The sequence below is a fragment of the Chenopodium album genome, chromosome 24 (genome assembly GCF_948465745.1).
Source record: "Chenopodium album chromosome 24, dcCheAlbu1.1, whole genome shotgun sequence".
Lineage (NCBI taxonomy): Eukaryota > Viridiplantae > Streptophyta > Magnoliopsida > Caryophyllales > Amaranthaceae > Chenopodium > Chenopodium album.
In genome coordinates this window covers 31,852,688-31,873,777 of record NC_137857.1, presented here as the reverse complement: position 1 = coordinate 31,873,777, position 21,090 = coordinate 31,852,688, and the positions used below count along the sequence as shown (strand labels likewise).

General features: G+C 36.4%; 2 protein-coding genes and 1 pseudogene across 2 annotated transcripts; all 3 read right to left on the bottom strand.

Moving 5' to 3' along the window:
- Window positions 1-10,341: 10,341 nt before the first annotated feature.
- On the bottom strand, window positions 10,342-13,796 carry LOC145610841 (phospholipase A1-IIgamma pseudogene; annotated as a pseudogene).
- A 2,796-nt stretch (window positions 13,797-16,592) lies between these two features.
- LOC145612057 (phospholipase A1-IIgamma-like) lies at window positions 16,593-18,567 on the bottom strand. The gene is made up of 2 exons (XM_081667434.1): window positions 17,925-18,567; window positions 16,593-17,236 (listed from the first exon to the last, which is right to left on the bottom strand). Exons 1-2 carry the CDS (start codon window positions 18,522-18,524, stop codon window positions 16,601-16,603), a joined length of 1,236 nt encoding a protein of 411 aa, XP_081523560.1. The 5' UTR covers window positions 18,525-18,567; the 3' UTR covers window positions 16,593-16,600.
- Window positions 18,568-19,698: 1,131 nt separating this feature from the next.
- LOC145610839 (uncharacterized) lies at window positions 19,699-20,869 on the bottom strand. The gene is made up of 2 exons (XM_081666117.1): window positions 20,418-20,869; window positions 19,699-20,311 (listed from the first exon to the last, which is right to left on the bottom strand). The coding sequence occupies exons 1-2, from the start codon at window positions 20,867-20,869 to the stop codon at window positions 19,699-19,701; spliced, it is 1,065 nt and encodes a 354-aa protein (XP_081522243.1).
- Window positions 20,870-21,090: the final 221 nt, after the last annotated feature.

The following is a 21,090-nucleotide window of genomic DNA, read 5'->3' as shown; positions in this document are numbered from 1 at the left end:
GGGCAAAGCTGAAAATTATGTTCCATGGGATAGTGTTTTGGCCAGGTTTATTGTTTCTTAGGTTTCTGAGAATCCAGAATTGGAAACTTTCATTTGCAGTTTTGGGAGATGAGGGAGGGTGGGGTAGGTTTAGCCAAAATTCAGAAGCTCTGGGACAGTTGATGAAGATGTGATCTGCATTCTCTGTTAAATTTGGACAGAAAATGCAAGAGTTTGTGTTTTTGATGATCCTGATGTGGAGGTTGTCTGCAGTTGGAAGTCTATCCCACACAAGCTGCCAGAGAAAAACTTTGATTTTTGGGTAGGTACTAGTGTTCCAAACAGCATTCCAATCCAAATCAGGGGGGAGGCTGGTGTGAGTGTTAGGTAGTCTGTTCTTGATTATCCATTCCCTAGCCCTGGAGGTGTCAAATTTTCCTTTCTTAGACCATGCAGTGAAGTTAAAGTCTTCATTTTGTGTGAACTGAACACTCTGGATTCTGTTCCACATATTTTCATTCAGTTGGAACCCTATCCTACTCTCCATGAGGTTTCTATTAGTAGTAAACAGATCACTCAGGCTGGATTTTGATACTGCCTCACTGATGGGACCCATAATTTGAGACCTCACACTATCAGCTTGTAACCATCTATCCTCCCAGAAGTTGATGTTTCTCCCATTTCCCACCTCCCAATGCAAACTATGTTTAAATAGCTCCCATCCCCTCCCTACAGCAGCCCATATATGAGATCCCTTATTAAAAGGTGTGGGTCTGTGGTTGGACCTAACATATTTCTCAAACAAAATTTTTCCTGCCCAGTTAACTCTTGTATCCACCATCCAACACAACCTTGCAAGGCCTAATTGGTTCATTTCAAAATTGTTTAAGATTCCCAGACCCCCAAATTCCTTCTCTATGCACAGGTTCTTCCAGGCAATCCAGGTTGTTCTCCTTCTATTCATGTCCCCCCCCCCCCCCAAAAGAAGTTTGAGCAAATGGAGTCTAGTTTACCTAGAATGAATTGAGGGAGTTTTATGCAGGACATAAGGTATCTAGGAATTGAAAGCATGGTGGATTTGAGAAGAATCAATCTACCTCCCCTTGAAAGATGGTTAGCTTTCCAAGTTGCTAGTTTTTTCCCTAGCTTGTCAATGATGGATGAAAGATGCCTCCTAGAAGGTCTCTTGTCACTCAGAGGGTAGCCTAGATAGGTCCCTAGGTCATTTGAGGAACTAACATTTAGACATTGCTCAAAATCATCCCTTATGCTCATGGAAGTGTTATTAGAGAAAAATAACTTACTCTTCTCTTCATTTACTTTTTGCCTAGAGAGAGAACAGAAATATTTCAAGGTGTCAGCAATAGAATCAAGAGTCTTTTTGTCAGCTAAACCAAAGAGAAGGACATCATCTGCAAAGAGGAGGTGGGAGATAGAAACACTCCCTCCTCTGAATCTAAAGGGCTTCCATTTCTTAAGGTGACACTCAGAATGGATTTTCCTTGAAAGGAATTCTAAGCAGAGGATAAATATATAAGGTGACAGTGGGTCCCCCTGTCTTATGCCTCTAGAGGGGGAAAACTGAGAGGAGAGTTTGCCATTAATCAAAATATTTGAGGATACAGAGGTTATACAGGACATAATGAGTGAAATGGTTGAAGGGTGGAAATTGAAAAATTGGAGACAGTGGTGGATAAAGGACCATTCAAGCCTGTCATATGCCTTTTCAAGATCAAGTTTTAGAGCAAAAATCCCCCTGTTGCCCTTTCTTTTTTTCATTGAATGAAGTATTTCAGATGCAAGGATGTAGTTCACCTCGGTACCTCTGCCTTTTAGAAAGCTGTTTTGATTTGGGGAGATGATATTGTACAAATGGGGTCTTATTCTGTTAACCAAGATTTTTGAGATGATTTTGTATGAGGTGTTAACAAGGCTGATGGGTCTAAAGCTGGTGATTTGAGTGGGGGAGAGGATTTTTGGGACTAAGCAAATGATAGTTCTGTTCATGGGTTCAGGAATGGCTTTACTATCAAGGACCTGGTTTACAGATAAGAGGCAGTCATCCTTAATGATGTCCCATGAGGATTGGAAGAAGATGGCATGAAAGCCATCTATTCCAGGTGCTTTGAGGGGACCTATGGAAAAAAGGGCATCTCTAACTTCAGTTAGGTTAGCAGGGTGAGAACAGTCAATGGAGCTGGAGGACTGCACAGGGGGGAGGGGAGAGCAGGGCTCAGAAGTGAACAAGTTCTGGAAGTGCTGCACAATGTGGTTTTGGATTTGGTCTGGGCTATCAATCCATTCACCCATCCCATTCTTCAAAGTCAGGATCCTATTTCTATTCCCTCTAATGATGGCTGTGGAGTGGAAAAAATTTGTGTTTCTGTCACCTTGGATCAACCACTCAGTTCTGGCCCTAGCTGCCTAGAATAGTTCTTCTTGATCAAGGATTTTGTTCAGCTGCAGTTGTAGGTCTTGCTCTAGATCAAAGAGCCTGGTGTTATTTGGGTTGTTCTGGTAAGCTGATTGAACCCCATTTATTCTAGCTATGAGTCTGGTTTTTGTTTTTTTTCTGGTTAAAAGTCAAATTCTGAGCCCAATGTTTCAGGTCAGGGGTGAGTTGGTGAAGCTTGTTATCCAAGGTGGGAGTATAGAGAGCCCATTTTGAAGAGAGGAAGTTGGTGAAATCAGGTTCATTTAGCCACAAGGGTTCAAATCGAAAGGGTTTGCTTCCTGGGAAGGATGGTTTGTGAGCTAGAGAGAGGATCAGGGGATTGTGATCAGAGGTCATTCTTGGGAGGTGCTTAACTACAAAGTTTGGGAAGTATTGTATCCAGTCATTTGTGGCCAAGTATCTATCTAGTCTCTCAAAAATTGGTCTCTTCTTCTGCTTGTTAAATTTGTGACCAGAGTAGCCTAAGTCAATGAGTTTACAATCATGAATTAAATCTTTGAAAGCCCTCATCTGGTGTAGGGGGTGTTTATTTCCCCCCCACTTTTCATGGTCATCACAAATCTCATTAAAGTCTCCACAAACCAACCATGGAAAAATATTATGACTAGCAGTAAGTCTTAAGCTATCCCATAATTCTAATCTAGCATGATACGAAGTAGGAGCATAAATAGCAGAAATCAAAAAATTTGTGTTTGAATGTACCTGTACAACAGCATGAATTGCACGAGGCTCCTTATTGACTACCAAGAGGTCATTGAAACCAGAGTTCCACATGATTAGGATTCCACCAGAAAATCCCACCGGGTCCACCACCTCATATGAGTTAAAAGGTAGATTTTCAACAATTTCTTCGCAAGCGATTTTTGTGACTTTTGTTTCAGTGAGAATGAGAATGTCCGGGTTATGGTCTCTGATGAGTTGCTTGATGTTGCGCTTAAACCCATCCCTCGCTATCCCTCTAGCATTCCAAAGGAGAATAGACATCCCTGGGTTCATTTCTGGTAATCGTGACATCTCCTTCTTCGATGCGTACGCCGCGTTGTTGTCCAAGGTGACATATTTCCCCTGAAATGCACTGTACATCGATACCGTGTTCTTTTTGATTTTCACCCCTGACATCTCGATGTCGCCGCCTTTCAGCTTCCCCCACCCCACTGACAGGTTTAGCTGCTGTGCTTCTCTTACTAGGTGCATTAGCTTGACGTTGTTTGTCCCGGAGACGGATTGAAGCACCAGCCATTCGTCGGTAATTGACAGGGCTTTTCTTTCGATCGGAAGAACGGGGGCCGGATCTAAGATGAACTGAAGTTCCCATGGAATTGTGAGGAGCGAGTACTCCACATTCATCTGTTGAATCCACCATTTGAGTAGAATACCCAGCGGTTTGTTGATAAGCATCACATCCGCCAATGATGGAACATGAGCTGGCTGTAGGCGGAACGGATTCTCCGGCGACGCCATTCGGAGATTTGCAAACAGAGGCGACACATCCTCCGGGTTCAGCAGAATGCCTCTTAGAGTTCTCGGAGTGATTGCATACCACTCCCCTTGTAATCCCTGGGCATAAAACGACGTGAGGTTGATCATCGTTTCGGGGAAAGTCACCACCGGTTTTGTCTTTGTGATGATGTTTCTGTCGGCGCAGAGTTTGAGATGATTGATCGCCGGTGGTATGATCGGTGGGTGGAGGAACCCTCCCTGTTCTGCCATCTCCTCCGGGTCGAGGCTGATCAGTTTGTTCAAGTACTCGTTGAGAGTAAGGTTGGTCATGGCTAACAATGAGCTGGCAATCAGAGGGGGAGTGTTTGTTTGGGTGAGAAGGAGGGAGTAGTGATAATTCTGGAGGTATAAGAAGAGAAAGGTTAAGGTAGTAATTTGAATTCTTGGAAATAGACATAGCTATACTATTTCCAGGGAAGGAGAAAGGTCTAGTGAGATGACAAGAGGTGAGAAGGCGGCGTGTTTCAGAGAGTATAGCAGAAAATTGGGGAGTAGAGGGAAGGTGAAGTGACAAGTTTGTAAGAGTGGGAGAGGAGAGAGAAGTGGCGGATGAGAGAGGGGGGGTGAAGTAATTAACTGTGGACACGTCATTGTCCCAATATTCGAATTTTCAGACAAAATCTCAAAGTTATTTTTTGTGGAGATCTGCTGTAGTGGGGCCTTCTCATTTGTTTTTGGGCGGGTGTTTTGTCCGTTGGATATTTGGCCTCTGTTTTTCACAACCCGCCATTCTTGTCTGGAAGGTGTATCCCCCTTTCCCTGAGCTGAGTTATCCCCCTTAGTTTTTCCTTGACTTGATTGGGTAGTTTGGACTTGAGTTGGAATCTTTGTTGGATTCTCTAGATAGACGATCTGCTGCTTGAGAGCTCCAATCCAGATCCAATTTTTTCTTGGTTTTGAGCCATCTTATAGGATCAAAAGTCTTGCAAAGCGCAGGTTCCCATTATCCAATTGCTTCGTCGTGGCGCGAACAAAGGAGCCAATTGCATTGCCAATTTTCTTGAGGACGGAGTCAGTCATGAATTCAATCGGTAATTCAGGCAATTCAATCCACACAGGAGTAATAGAGCATCTTTCCTCCGATGGTTTAAAACCCGCCTTCCATTGTTGTACTGTTATGTACGAACCATTTAGGAACCATGAGCGTGTTGTGAGGATGCGCTCCGCATCTGCTACATCTTCCAATTTAGAAATAAAGAATCCTTTTCCAATCGGGAAGGAGTAAATCCTCCCTTTTGGATTCCATAGCTTGTGGATGTTATGAATGTAATACTCTGTAGAGAACGATTTTCCACTAGCTCGTGAAATAATGGCATTCGCCCAAGGGAGGCACAGAGAACTATATTCCTCCGATGACAGAGGCAAAAAGAACTCATCATTCTCATCAAATGAAGGAGGAGGGGAGGTTGCAGGGAAAGTTTGGACAGTGGACGGAACCGTTTGGTGGGTTGAATATTTGAGGGCTTCCTTAAAGGATAGGGAGGGGGTTATCGGGGAGGTGGTGAAGGTGGTGGATGTTTGGGTGTGATTTGAATGCTGGAGAGGTGGTGGTGGTGGTTTTGGTGGTTTGTCTATAGTGTTTTGGGACTCTCTCTCACTAGAACTCTCTCTCACTACACTCATTATTGTTTTGTTCCAAATTCCAATCTACTTGCCATCAATATACCTTCTATTTTCAATATCAAACTTTCCAAATTCCAATAATCCAATCTCCAATTTAATTTCACTACTTTGAATATGAAATTTCCATTAACCTTCTTATTTTACCCAAAAATAATTAGTAATTATCTCACTTTCCTCTTCCAATTTTCAATGGGAGAATTAAGTTTTCAATCCTTACCATTACTTCTCTTGATTTTCGTTTATCATCAAACATTCAAACGGCTAATTTTTTTACCATTTATAAATTTCCAAACAATTTCAGAATTTTCTACAAATCCTACTCAAAATTATTTTTGGGAGAAAAAAAAAATTCGATTTATATATTGTTTGATGAGATTTGATCTTTCTATTTTGGAATTTTGGTTGTGGAGTTATCGATAGCCTTAATTGCTGGGATTTGCCGATTTGGGATAGTTGGATTAATGGATTTCTAACCAAGGTATGAAATTCATAAATATATATGATTATTTGATTAATATGATCTAATTAAATTTCAGATTTTTGAGGAATTTGTAGAATTGAAGTAAAATTAACAATACTGTATGTTTATTTTTGATATAATATTTAAGTATTATAATTTTTTTCCGTTAGGGCCCCATTTTATAGTTTAGAACAGGGCCCCGAAATTTAACGGGACGGCCCTGGATCTTTCACTTACCTTTATCAATGGCACGAAATATGTAGACGTTAAAGACAGGTAAACTCCCTTTTTGAATCAGCTCGAACACACATGAATCATGCACCTCCAAATTATTATCAAACACAAAGTTCCACCAGTTTTGATAAAGATAGTAGCGATGAAATTTAGCAGGTCTATTAGCTGCCCATCTGTATCCAACAACCCAGCTTTGTTTTCCAACCTGCAGCTTCACGTCTCGAGTGTCTTGTCTCATATGCTCCATTGCCCATATATTTGGGATTACCTGCTTACAGATCCACATATATATAAGTTGGTAAATCATACTTCATAGCAAATAATGCTAGGATAATAAACTATACCATGGAAAATCTGTGTGAATATTCAAGGATTAATGTGCACTGCTACTTATTTTCTTCCCATTCAATTTTCTAATTCATCTCAATATTGTTTCTACTAAGAAACCAGCTTATAACCAAATATTCGGATTCCTGGCATGAAAAACAAGATCAGATGGTGTCATGGTTCACATTTGAACTACGATAAGGAATTTTGAGATAGTAAAATTAACATGTTAACTAGAGGTTCGAGTTGCTCCTACTTTTAAATACTACCTCCGTTACATATTATTTGCAACAATTTGACTTTAAGTAGAGAGGAAAAATGTCTAATCGTTGCAAATAATATGAAACGGAGGTAGTAGATTAATTAAACACTTTCCACAAGTGAAACAAAAAATTTACATTAATTAGAACTTAGAAGAACTCAGGGGTATAGAAAAGAAAACAAACCAGTTTAGAATGTTTAGTAACATGTGAAGGCATTAAGGTTATCTGAAACATAGGCACGCTCTGAATCTTGTTCTGCCTCTCAATCGCCTCCATAAATCTGGTAGCCTTTTCTGAAGCTCTTTCCTTTTCTTCATCTGTAGGATCCCTCCTATTAGATATGTAGCTTAATCTGAGTGCCGGAGTTTTTTCTGTATGCATAATAACATGCTGAAAATTTATCAATTTAGAAAAGAATAACAATATTAATAACATCTGCTGCCTATTATTTTTTTGAAGGTATGAGTCAGGCCTTCATTCAAGGTAATAGTAATAGCTTATCTAATTTCTAGCATGTAATAAAGGGAGCCTTACTACTACATCAACATCAGCTTAAAATGACTAATAATACAACAAATAATCAACCATTACACGACTATTACCATACAATCTCCATGATATTAGTCACCCACCAAAGATTATTTTATATATTGTACCTCCAACTCATAACATCATTCTAAGGCACATATAGACTTCTCTACTATACTATTTCAAATACAAATTCGTCTGATTATAAATTTCAGGTCTTCTGTGAGTAGTATGACACTGACAGGAAATTCCCCATGTTTTTGCTATACCATTTTCCTATATGATGCCTTAAAAGATGGCTTGTCCATTCTTATGAAAATGTGCAATTGAATTGCTTATGATCCATTTCACCGAATTTGCTTTATATCAGTCATCTAAATCAGTAGCGTGATCACAAATTGGATCGATGAAATCTGATTCAGTGACCATTAGCCCAAGAGAGCATTTTTTCACCCTTATTTCAGATTATTGAACTCAAAAGTCAAAGATGTATGGCCAGTAACACTACCGAAAGAAGCAAAAAACTCTGTTTTGAGCATATACTGCTCCTCTGCTACTGCTATTTCTCTATAGACAATCTTTAAAAATGTTCAACAAAAACATCACTCACGATCGATCCAACAAAAACAGTTTCACCGAGCCATATGCAGTCATGCAGATAACCGATGTCCACAGTTCAACATCCCCCCCCCCCCCCCCCCCCAGCAAATACAAATCGATGATAATGTGACACTATCCGAACTTTCAGATAAACCTTCAACCTTTACCTGAAACATGCTATTTCAATCACTGAGTACATTATTATGTATAGTTAATGTCTAAAAGATGGTGTTATAACCTGTGGTAGAGAAACATGATCTTGCCCTCGTTCTGCATCTCCAAACAGGCTGGTACACAGAATCATCTTGATCATCTTCGTTTTCCTCATCAATCACAATTGGCTTCTGCGAACTTCCAACAGCAGCAGGAGCAGGAGCAGGAGGAGGAGTAGGAGTAGGAGCAGGAGTAGGAGCAGGAGTACTCGTACTCGAACCATTATTGTTATCAGCCCAGTTAAAATGCAAAGTACTCGTACAAGTAACTTTGTGCGAGGTAGAAGTATTACTCGCAAAGTGAGAGCCCTCCCTTTCGCAACCATTCTCCTCATCGAATATAGAGACTTTAAACGAAGAATCTCCAGCATAATGAAACACCACAATATCATTGACTTCAACTCCATGATCACTAACAAACTTCTCCCATCCATCTGAGAATTTCGTACCACTAACAAACTTTACTCTCCATTTGTTCTCATTTGGTCCGATTAGTGTACACCATGTTGAGAGTTCCTCTTTGAAACATTCTATGAACTTTTGAGGAATTTTCTACCAAAACAAAAAAAAAAAAAAAAAAAAAAAAAAAAAAAAAAAAAAAAAAAAAAAAGTGATGAGCTTGGGTAATTAAATGCCAATCAAATTTAATACTTCATCTGTTTTTATATAAATTTATCCATTTGAAATTTTAAGCTAGTTAATGCACAATTTGTGTATGGGAAGTTTGTCTTTATATGATTACATTTTCCAAAATTTATGAAATTGTGATATTTTGAAACATCCCGAAACTAATCTAACAAACGAGATTCCACTTGACTATATTATTTGTTAAAATTGAGCCATTTAAAGTTCTAACTTCTAAGCTAACTAATGTACAATTAATGAACTAATGTGGTTGACTTTAATAACCATTTTGTAACTTAACAAACAAGATTCACAAAATAACACTAGCAAATGCACAAATAATATGGCAAATTCAAACTCATTCTATATTTATCTTTTACTAATTTATTAAAAATGTTGATAAGTTTGAAGTACAGTTTGAGATAAATCTAACAGACAAATTAAACTCTCACATGCTATACTACATGAATAATTATATATAATTTTCGTTATTAGAAATTACAAATTGTGTTCCACTTTGTTTAACTTCTATCAAATTTTGGTGTCCAAAAAAATAAATAAACTTCTATCAAATTTTGAGAAATCTTCTAACAAAAGAAGATAAATTCAACATAAAAAAGTATTAATGACGAGTAAATTACCAGTTCTTGAAGAAAATTCTGAGCTATAATCACGATAAACCGGTGATTAGTTGAAGGAAAATGAAGCCAATAATGGTAATTCTCCATAATTTCACAACAATGGCATTTCTTTGCCATTTTTGCATAAGTTACCTTTAGAGAAAGAGAAAGAGAAGTAGAGTTTTGGAAGCAATTACTATTGGTGGAAGAAAGAGTGAAAATCTTTTGGCAGGAATTCGTATAATTATGGTTGAATTTTATTCACACAAGTACATGTTATAGTAAATAAGGCTAGCGGAAAGTGGTAAATTTTTACTCTGAGTTTTCTTTTTTATAATTACTCCATGTTACTTGCTTTTTTTTTTTTTTTTTGGCTAGTCAGTAGTCTCTACCTATTTAATGTTTTTAATTATTATTATTATTATTATTATTATTATATCATGAAAACGCCGGAAATCGAGCAAATTTACATTAAAGTTCGAATTATTAAAAAATAATCGAAAGTTGAGATTATTTTGGGCATATCGAGCAAAAGTTGGGATTATTCTTATCAATTTTTCTTAATTAAAAAATGAAAATACACAAGGTCATATTCTTACATCTTAGAAAATAACTTAGAATTATACGGAGTACAAGAATAATAAAAAAATAAATAAAAAAAAAAATTGACGAAACACACATAATTGTATACAGATTCCATTAATGGATTCCAAAACATGCATCCATCATAGAAAATTATTTCTTTTTAAACAATATATATCCATGTCTTATCATACTACCTCGGTTCATTTTTTTTAATTACAACAAAGTGTTATTTTATGTGAGATATAAAATATTCATTTGTTGCAATTTTAGAACGGATGCATACGAACAACACCCTGAACAGAGGTAATATATTATGAAAATGAAATAATTCTCAATCATCATCCTCCATTTCATGATCCATTAGCATCCAAGAACCATCATTTTGTTGAACCATACTTTTGTGTTTCAACACCCACCAATTAACAGGAACAAGGTACTCATCTTTCAAGCAATCAAAGAACTTGTTCAATAATGCGACGTCACGTTCCACAACCAACTTAAACCCTTCTTCACTACTCACTTGAGTACCCGCCACACCGTGCAAGTAAACCTCAAGGTTATGTGAGACCGAAAGAAGCCCCGGGTTTTTCAAATAGGCCGATTGAGTTGTATCGATTGTTAACTCCTCCCCGACATCAACATAATCGATTAAGGGATAGTTAGGGACAAAATCTTGTGCATTACGTACACGCAAGATTCCAAGGTCGTCATATTTTAACAATGTTTTCTTAAAGTTTGCATCTCCAACACGAGGGCTAGCAAATACTATGGCTGTTACTTTGCAAGGTTTGGAATTTGGGGAGTTTTTACGCTGGTTGATTTTGTTTGTGACGATGTCAGCTGCGTTCAATGTTGCAAGAGCCGCGCCTAGACTGTGGCCGGTTACTGTTATGCTGATCTCTTCGTCCTTGTATTGCTCCACCAGTTTTGTAAGCTCTGTTAGAACCTGCCATGATTAGGTTTTGTAACTTTTATCAAAGTTAAATAATGTAACCCTAGACCATATATTATGATCAAATAATAAAAATAAAATAAAGTAACTTAAAACTTAAAAACAACTTAGTCTTATTGACTCTGAGCACTAACCTTACCCCCCTAGACTAATTTTACTTATATTATTCATATATAAATTAAAGATATATAGTCATATAAAATTTTTGAAATTTTGTCAAAAACTACCAATTAAAGTGCGTGTTTTGAAAACAACTACCTATTAAATTCACCAAATACCCTCAAGTTTTTCAAAATTCACCAAATACCACTGACGTTTGCTAATTTTCACACCGTGACCTCAAACAACTCTTGACGTTAAAATTCCGTTAGCAATAAAATTAAATTCACCAAATGCCCTAACTTTGTTAAATAATTACACAAAATACCCTTATAATTGGAAGTACAACGTCTAGTTTGAAATTTAAGGAAACTAGCTGTTAGTTTTGATTCTCACCCTTTTTTTCCATAAATACTCGATACATAGCATCCCTCTTATTTGCTTAACAACAAATTTTTAACACCATGAGTTATCAATCTAAGGGCCTGATCATATTTACTGAATTGAGCTGAACTGATTGGAGCTGAACTGATTGGAGCTGAACTGAACTGAACTGAACTGATTGGAACTGAACTGAATTGAACTGAACTGAACTGAATTGAGCTGAAATGAATATTTTATGTGAGAGGTAAATTAAGAGCTGAACTGAACTGATTGGAACTGAACTGAACTGAACTGAACTGATTGGAGCTGAACTGAACTGAACTGAACTGAACTGAAATTAAGTAAATGTGAACAGGCCCTAAATCATCCTCCTCAATGTATGAGAGCTTTTGTGTAAGAGTTGCAAACAAATCTTGTTGTAGGAGAAAATTTGCAATAAGAAATCTGCATCCGTTAGCCCGCAAACAAGCCCAGACTGTTTACTATGATGGGTATAGACTAATTGTCAAACCGCATAAAAGGAGCTTGAGTTTGTTATTTAAATTTCGCTGGATAAATATGAACTATAGCTCGATTTGTTTTCTGCCCAAGCCCGTAAAAGTAATCACCTCTATTTCATTTAGCCCTATTTTTCTCTGTTTGCGAGGTCTCCGACACTTCTTTTTACGAATAGAGGATGTTTGCAACTCTTACACAAAAGTACTCATACATTGAGGGGGATGATTTAGATTGATAACTCATGGTTTTTAAAATTTGTGGTTAAGCAAATGAGAGGGAAGCTATGTATCGAGTATTTATGCAAAATAAGGGTGAGAATTAAAACTAATGACTATTTTCCTTAAATTTCAAACTAGACGTTGTATTTTCCAAAAATAAGGGTATTTTGTTTAATTATTTAACAAAGTTAGGGCATTTGGTGAATTAAATTTTATTGCTAACGGAACTTTAACGTTAATAGTATTTTAAGGTCACGGTGTGAATATTAACAAACGTCAGTGGTATTTGGTGAATTTTGAAAAACTTGAGGGTATTTGGTGAATTTTTGAAAAATTCAAGGGCATTTGGTGAAAAAACCGTAAATTTTTCGTAGTATTTTAATTATATTAACTTTTTAGGGATCGAAATACTAATAGTTGATGAAGTAGTCTTACACTACAATAGTACTTGTATGTTTAGCATCCGTACACCCTTCATGTTGTCCATTATGTTAGCAAATGGGACTATTGACTAATTAAATTAAGCAGTGCATTAAACTGATGAAGTCAAGGCCAAGTCGTGTCCCGCATACTCCAACAAACCTTAAGTATATATGCAATTTAGTACAAAGTTTTAATACTAAGTCTTAATTATTCTATCTATGACAGCTCTTTCTTTTATTTAACTTTATATTTAGTACGAGATATCTAAATGGATATATATGCGTTGCATGACCATAATAATACAGAGTATTTTTCTTACGATTTATAAATCATTCAAATAAACAGCAATATATTTCTAATGCATGCAAATGTTCTATTTAATTTCAATACAAAAGAAGTAACTTATATAAAATAAAATGGTTTGCATAGTATAGGTAAGATCGAGGAAGTTGGAAATCCTATGCTAATTTACTTCTTATGTGAATCAAACAACCACTAGAAAGTAGGACGACTAACCTGGTCTCTTGCACTTGTCTTTTCAAAGGGCGATAATAAATTCTCGGTAGTATAGATGGAGTGCCACCCTTGATGCACCTCGGGCTCACCATCATCACCTTCATGCCCAAACATACCAGATGCCGAAACTTGCAAAAATTGAAAATCATTTAGCCACTCTAAGAATTGTACACTCCCTCTCCATGCCACTACAATCTCCCTTCTTCCCAACAACTCCACAGACTCATCATCAGCCACTGCGATGTACCCCATAAAATTTGTATCCTTGCTCCATGGCTCAATAGACGAGAATGGCTTAAATAAGAAGGCATCAGGCATTTCTATCCCCGAAGTTCCATAAAAGAACTTTGTAACGCGGTACTTGTAGGGATGACCTAATTCAAGACCTAACTTGGCGAAGAAGTTTTTCTTATTAAAACGACTAGCACCCGCATATTTAGAGTATTTATCTCGTATAAACGTGTCATAGGTTGCCTGAGCCATCTCTCCATAGTAGATTATAGATCTTCGGAGCTCATTGTCAAGTGGCTCGAGTAGGCCTTCCCAATGATTTTGACCCATTAGAAGTTCCCATCTATCGGCTATGTAACCATCATCGGAGCTCGAGTGGTGGCTGGTGCTATTAGGTCTCCATTTAGGAGGTGTAGGGACTTTGGAGAATTTTTTGCGGAAGAAACGTTTGACAAAGGAAAACATGATCGCGTCGATAAGGCTTATCTAGCTTAGGCTTTTTCTTGGAATAGAAAGGCAAGGATGTGACATGCTCTCTTTAAACTATATATAGATCTATCACTTATGCTAATCTATACATACATTATTATTACATAAGGTATACGGCATTGCCAGCATGATCTTTCATATATTATTTGTTATAAATCAACAAGAGCTGTCAGTATATACTTGAAAGATATAGATTTATACTAAAATGGTGGACCAAAACTTTTACTAATTCAAGGTTTATTTGATCAAATAGAGTAACAATGTCAAAAGTTATATCTGTTTGCATAATATAAAATTGTATGACTTGGTAGCTCTTTGGACATGCACTTACTAAAATGCTAAGTTTAGGGGGTAAATAGCTCTTTATTTAGACACTCTTTAAACAAAAACTAGGTAATTGAGTAATAACTTGCAACACTACTTGAGAGTTAGGCTTGTAATAAGAACTTATTATTGATTTAAACTTATTTGAATCTACCATGCATGAGGCTTAATTAATTATTTCAGAAATGACAAGGCCAATGCTAATTAATTGACAAATAATGATATAAATAATGTTCGCTTAATTACTCCTTCCGTCCTTTTATTAGAGACTCATTTCTCTTTATTTTGTGAGTAATAAATATTAGAAATAGGCATTTAATAAAAAGACGGAGGGAGTAGCAAATTGACATTTTTTAAGAAAATTTAAGGAAATAAATTTAAAAACAATGTTTTTAGACAAATTAGGAACGTTATTATCATCCCCTCAAAAAAAAAAGGAACGTCATTATCAAGATTATACCATAGAAAATATTTAGAAGAAAAAAAAAAGGCGAATAAGATAGTATGTAAAGTTGTTAAAGTATTCAACTAGACTCTTTCTATGAAAAATCTACCATATTTTAGACAATTATACTCCGTATAAAGACTAAGGTTTATTTTGACCTTTTTTTTTTTTACAATTATTTTGATCTTTTCACCAATATTGCATGTGCTCATTATTTGAACATATCAAAACTTACAATTGGATCTTAACTAATCTTTAGTTACTTGTAGATATCAAAACCAACCAAAGTGTAAGTGTATCACCAATAGCTACATATGTACAAAAGTACATAAAAGATCTAATTCTTGACCTCCTTTTAAAAGGGTCTTTTGTTACCAAGCTCAACTCTTATCTTATCATGCTGGATACATTTTAACAACATATAAATTTAGGGTCAACCAGAGGTTAATAAAATCGGCTTATGTTACAAGTTTTCAGAATCAAACATGCCTAAAATCAAGCATTTAAAATCAATCTAATTAAAATCAAACTTTAAACCATAGTTTGATCAATGATTGTCATGTGTTACTCTTATAAATGAACTATTCCCTTGAAGCAATGTCAAAAGCGTTGAACTATTACAAATCAAAATTTAAACAAATAATAATGAATTAAAGACACAATCCTTTTAAAAATTGAGCCATAAATTATGTACATTATTCATTCATAAATCATAATTGTTAAGACACAATAAACTTCCAATAGAAGTAGTACGGTATACGAGTATAACATTACATATAATTGTGGAATTAGTAATTAATTAAATTCCAGGTTGCTGAGCCGATTGCTTCAACCGACCAAAAAAAAGCACTCAACAAGCTAAATACGCTAACTTTGCTAACGTTGTTTTCATACAAATACAATTATACAAATATAAACGGATCAAATAAGCTGGGATTGTCGTGCACCTTAAAACAAGTCATCAAATCAGTGCTTCAATTAAATTTGGGGGGAATAATTGGCCAATCTTGTCACGCTAATTTATTCAATTTAGCGCTAATTCATAAGCCATTAGCAAATTTTAAGGTTGGTTGTCATTTAGTTTCTTCTACTTTTTTTTTTTTTTTTTTTTAGGGGATAGTTTCTTCTACTTAAAACAATAATAATCAGACCTGTCTTTTGTTTTAATGACAAGTAACTATTATTGCGTGGTTATTAAAATATACTTCGATTGTTGTGATGAGAGTCGTAGTTTGGGACTATACAACAATTCGTCTACTAAGTCCAATTCAGGGCTAATAACAGCTTAACTTGCTAAAACTATATGGATGCTAAACGCAAAAGTAACTTTTTGGTTGGTCAATTTGGTTCTACAAGATTGATGAGTTCAAATAAGATGGAAAGACGTGCATCACCCTAAGGTCCCTCACCACTGATTGGTCAAGGTTGAGTCAATTATCACCAAATCTACATCTATCTAGGAACAATATGTATTAGTTGTCTTCACGGATTAACATATATAATTTCTTTCGGTGCATAATCGAATAGATTTTCCTCACTCATGCACAACATGATAAATTTTCTAGAAGAATACAGTACACATTCCCTAATGGGCTAATAGACTGCTGAGGATATGAGCATTCACGAATTATTCTAGTATATATGTCGCATTCATTCCCAAATAAAACCTCGTTGATTTACGATACGGAGTATGTATATTAAAGTTCAAAGAGTACATTTCTATTGTAGAAATAAGTTTACATAATGTTTAAAAGACATTTCAATCATAAATTGAAAGAATTGTATAGATACACATTTAAATTTTAAGAATCCATGAAAAAAAAAAAAAATCATACACTCGAAAGGTCAGATAATCCAAACAACAAAAATCGAAACCAAACACCCAAAAGGGAAACACTAAAAGACACAAACTCAATGTCAACGAGCTCTAAAAAGGTCCAAATTAAATGTACTCCTTTTGACCCATAACTCAAATATTACACATTTTATAATTGGATTAAAATTGATGTTATTATATGAAAAGGTCAAAGTCAATATAATCATCTTCATCATCCATTTCATGATCCATCAATAACCAAGAACCATTAGGCTGTTGAACCATTCCTTTATTCTTCAAAATCCACCAAGCAACCGGTATAAGATACTCATCCTTCAAATTATCCATCGACTTATTTACAAGTGCAATATCGCGATCAACTACCAACTTAAACGCCGCCTTACTACCTTGTGTTCCTGCAACTCCGTGCAAATATGCCTCCATATTATGCCAATTTGTGAACGTACCGGGGGTCTTCAAGTACGGAGACTTAGTCGTGTCAATCACCAACTCTTGGCCAACGTCGGAATACCCTAGTAAAGGGTAGTTTGGTACGATGTCAAAGGTGTTACGTACCCTTAAGAGCTTAAGTTTGTCATACTTTGAGAAAATCTTTTTGAAATCGGAGTCTCCTACTCTAGGGCTCGCGAATATTATGGCTGTTACTAAGTATGATTTTATGGGGAAATCTTTGGGTTTGTTTAGGTGGTTGGCAACTATATCAACCGCGTTTAGTGTAGCTAGGGCTGCACCTAAACTGTGACCGGTTATGGTTATGCTGATCTCTTCATCTTTGTATTGTTCTACTAGATTTTGGAGTTCCTCAAGAACCTGCAAATCAAATAAGGAAAATGAAATTTAATATTGACTTTTTAAGAAATTTATTAGTATGTTCGATTTTATATAGGTATGATTATTTTGAAAAAAAAAATGTATTGTTGGCTTGAGATAATATATGTTGTGATCACATACATACAATATACATCATTTGGTTTCGAGTATTGAAGGATACATTGTTTTGCACCAATATAGGAAAAAAAAAAACTATATTTTTGTAATTATTAATTAGATATAATTGTGGTCAATCGCTTTTTTTTACCTAATTAAACATTTTAAGTCTTATCTAATGATAAAGAATATGGGTTTATACGAAATGTATATTATGTAAAGATATACTTCATATTCTGTGTACATAGTTGTGTAAATAAAGGTAAAACTCACACACGAACAAATAATACTTTTACTAGAATTTATTAGAGTTGCATGTACCTAAGCTACTTGAACTTGTTTTGTTTGAGAAATCTCACTCGAGGAGAATTACAATTCTCCACTATCATCCTTATATAACATGTGATCGCAAACATATACTTCGTATAAATGTATCTCTTTGTCTTTTTAAATTGATAGTGATGCTACAACACATATGTACATCTTGAATGAAAACCAAGATCTTCAAAAAAAAAAATTTACAAAACAACAAATAGTAAAGGATGATAGAATGAAGCAATTATAATCTTACTTGGGATCTTGCACTAGTCTTGTTAAAAGGCGATTTAGGATCTTCCGAAGTATAAACCGAGTACCATCCTTCATGCACCTTAGGATCATCATTCCCATCACCCTTACCAAGTATACTCGAAGCCGAAACTTGAAGAAATTGCAAGTCATTAACCCACTCTAACGATTGAATAGTCCCTCTCCAAGCAATAACAATATCCCTCCTCCCTAACATGGCCACTGACTCGTCCTCCGCCACGGCTACATACCCTATAAAATTAGACTCCTTACTCCAAGCCTCCCTCGAAAGTGACTTAAACAAAAATGCATCAGGCAAAGCTATCCCCGAAGTTGCGTACAAGAACTTAGTAACGCGGTACTTGTAAGGCCGTCCATTTGCTAGCCCTACTTTTGAGAAGAAATTCTTCTTAGAGAAACGACTACTACCGGCATATTTCGATATTTTCGTGCTGTCGAAGGTGTCGTAGCATGCTTGAGCCTTCTCTCCATAGTGGATGATGTTTCGACGGAGATCGATATCGAGGGGGTCTAAGAGGCCTTCCCAATCGTTTTGGCCGCTTAGCTTCTCCCATTTCTTGTGATGGTGATTAGAGTTCATCATTTTTGGCCTATTGTTTGTTGCTTAGCTTAGGTGACTTCTTGGTTAGAATTAGAAAGGTAGGGTACAAAGTACAAATGCAAATGTATTATTATAAGCTTGTATATTTATATATAGTGTCACATTGAGGTTGACATTGTGAGTTTCATATATTTTGTTATTTTATTAACATTGTAGTCTAAGTTACATAATGATTTGATCGAGGATTGAGCTTCAAGACTTGTTTATTCAATGCTATTTATAGCTTAAGTTACATTATGGTCGTTTAGAGTATGATTAGTGCTATCCCTTTTTAGTAGTAGATTCTGGGAAATGATTTTGACACACCCTTCATTGATTTTGGCACACCCCTATGCTCGAGCACAATTTTCTATGCTCTTCTCACATAGAGGTGTGCCAAAATCAATTAAGGGTGTGTTAAAAATCAATTTTCATAAATTCTTACCATCTTGCCATTATTTACAGGTACAGTATTATAATATCTAACAATTAACTACTTTAATTTCATAGGACTTGTTATCTAAGGAACTCATGCACTATTCAAGTACATAATTTTTTTTTTTTTTTTTTTTGAAAGGAAGTACATAATATTTTTTATTACTCGATCCCTTCCAAAAGATTTTTCTGCTACTAGATTAATGTTCGTACAGTTATTCACAATTTGGGGAATAAATCATCAATCATCATCAATGTATAAGAGAAAACGTCTTTACATAGGTATAGATGTAGAGGGTATTATTCACAATTATTCACAATTTGGGGGAAAAAAAAACATGATTAACTGAGTATAGATGTAGAGGGTATTATTATAAAATACGAAGTAGTAACAGTCTAACTGATTGTTCATCACTAAATATCACGCCCCTCCTTTCAAATAAAATAATACAGAGTACAATACGAAATAACAAGTATGCACAAATTATAATTATTAACTTTATAGGAGGAGGTGGTATAACAAAGTAACAAAAAGTCCATCGTTGTACAACATATCATGAGGTGATTGGAGATAATTATTTGTACATCTAACCCGCCTTAGACAATAAATCATCTATCATACTCTTAAATTTCAAAGATAATTGTCGTGAAGTTAATAATGGTTTGAAACTAAAATCATAAATTGATCCAAAGTCCACTTATATTTTTTTTTTTTTTTTTTTTTGACATAAGCTTAAGCAAATTACATATAATTATTAAAGGACGAAAGACTATTGCAAGCTGTATTGGCTAAGTCATGAGCTTTCTGGATCAATTCCCGTGGCACCTTATGGATGCAGCACCAATCAAAGCATGTACTCATCTGTCGAATTCGGTCTGCCGTCCAACGAAGACCAATATCACTTACCTGTGGATTCCTCAGTAGTAGAATCATTGACGCTGAGTCCGTGTATATGGTAACCGCTGTCAAAGACTTTGCTGTTGCCCAATGTAAACCCTGTAGACAAGCGTTCATCTCCGTGTGTAGAGCAGAGTGGGCCAAACCGCTGCTAGCTCCCCCCTGCTGCTGACCCCGATCCCTCGGATCACTACTCTTAGGGCACCAGCCCATCCCTGATCTATGAGTTTGCTTATGCCAAGATCCATCAACCAGAATAACCGTTGGGGTCACATTCATTCCATCATTGGAAAGTACAACACGCATAAATCCAGGCGGGTAGTCCTCGACCATCTTTGGCGGGTGCAAAGATCTTAGACTCATCTCAAGTTTGCTAGAAAACAAACCCTGTTGTCGCAACCCCTCTGAAATAATCGCCGGTGTTGACAGGTTAGCCTGTGTTGAAGGTCTAAAAACCCTGTTATTCCTTGCCAACCACAAGCCCCAAAGAGTCGCAATAAAAAAAAAAAGTGGTCCTATGACCAGCATGACCATCCTGACCTAAATATAGGCGGATATGATACAGAACCCAATCCTGAAAGGATTGGTCTGCGTTAGCTTCTGAGTGGATCTGCAAGATTCCACCCCTCCAAACATCCCAAGCAGCAATGCAAAATCTGAACAGATGTTGTAAATCCTCCTCCTGCGACCCACACAGGTCGCAAACCATAGAAATCTGAATCCCCCGTCTCCCCAAGTTACTTTTTGTTGCTATTCCATTCCAGAGAAGTTTCCATATGAAAAGTTTCCACTTAGGGAGAATGGTGAGGGACCAAAGAACCTTAAACATATCCTCCCGTCCAATAGCCCCCAAGGGCATGGAAGAACGCTTAAGGTATAAATACCCAGATTTAACTGTGAATCTTCCTGGCCTGTGAAAATTCCAGAACATGTAGTCGTCCTGAGGTTGTTCTGGTAATTCCAAGCTAGCGATAACCGAAGCATCATTGGGCTCGAAAGTAGAGATCAAGCGCATGTGGTTCCAATCGTGAGTATGAGTGTTCTAAAAGTGGCTAACCTTCCATGTTTTTGCGTGCTGAAGCGTGATGTTAGAATTAAAGACCGGAACCTTACCTTCCATCCACCTGTCCTTCCCTGCCAGAATAGAGTTTCCGTTCCCTACCTTCCAAGCACAACCTCCTAGAAGGTTATTCCCAGCTCTTGCGAGACCCCGCATGCCCCAAGAGAGATTCCTGT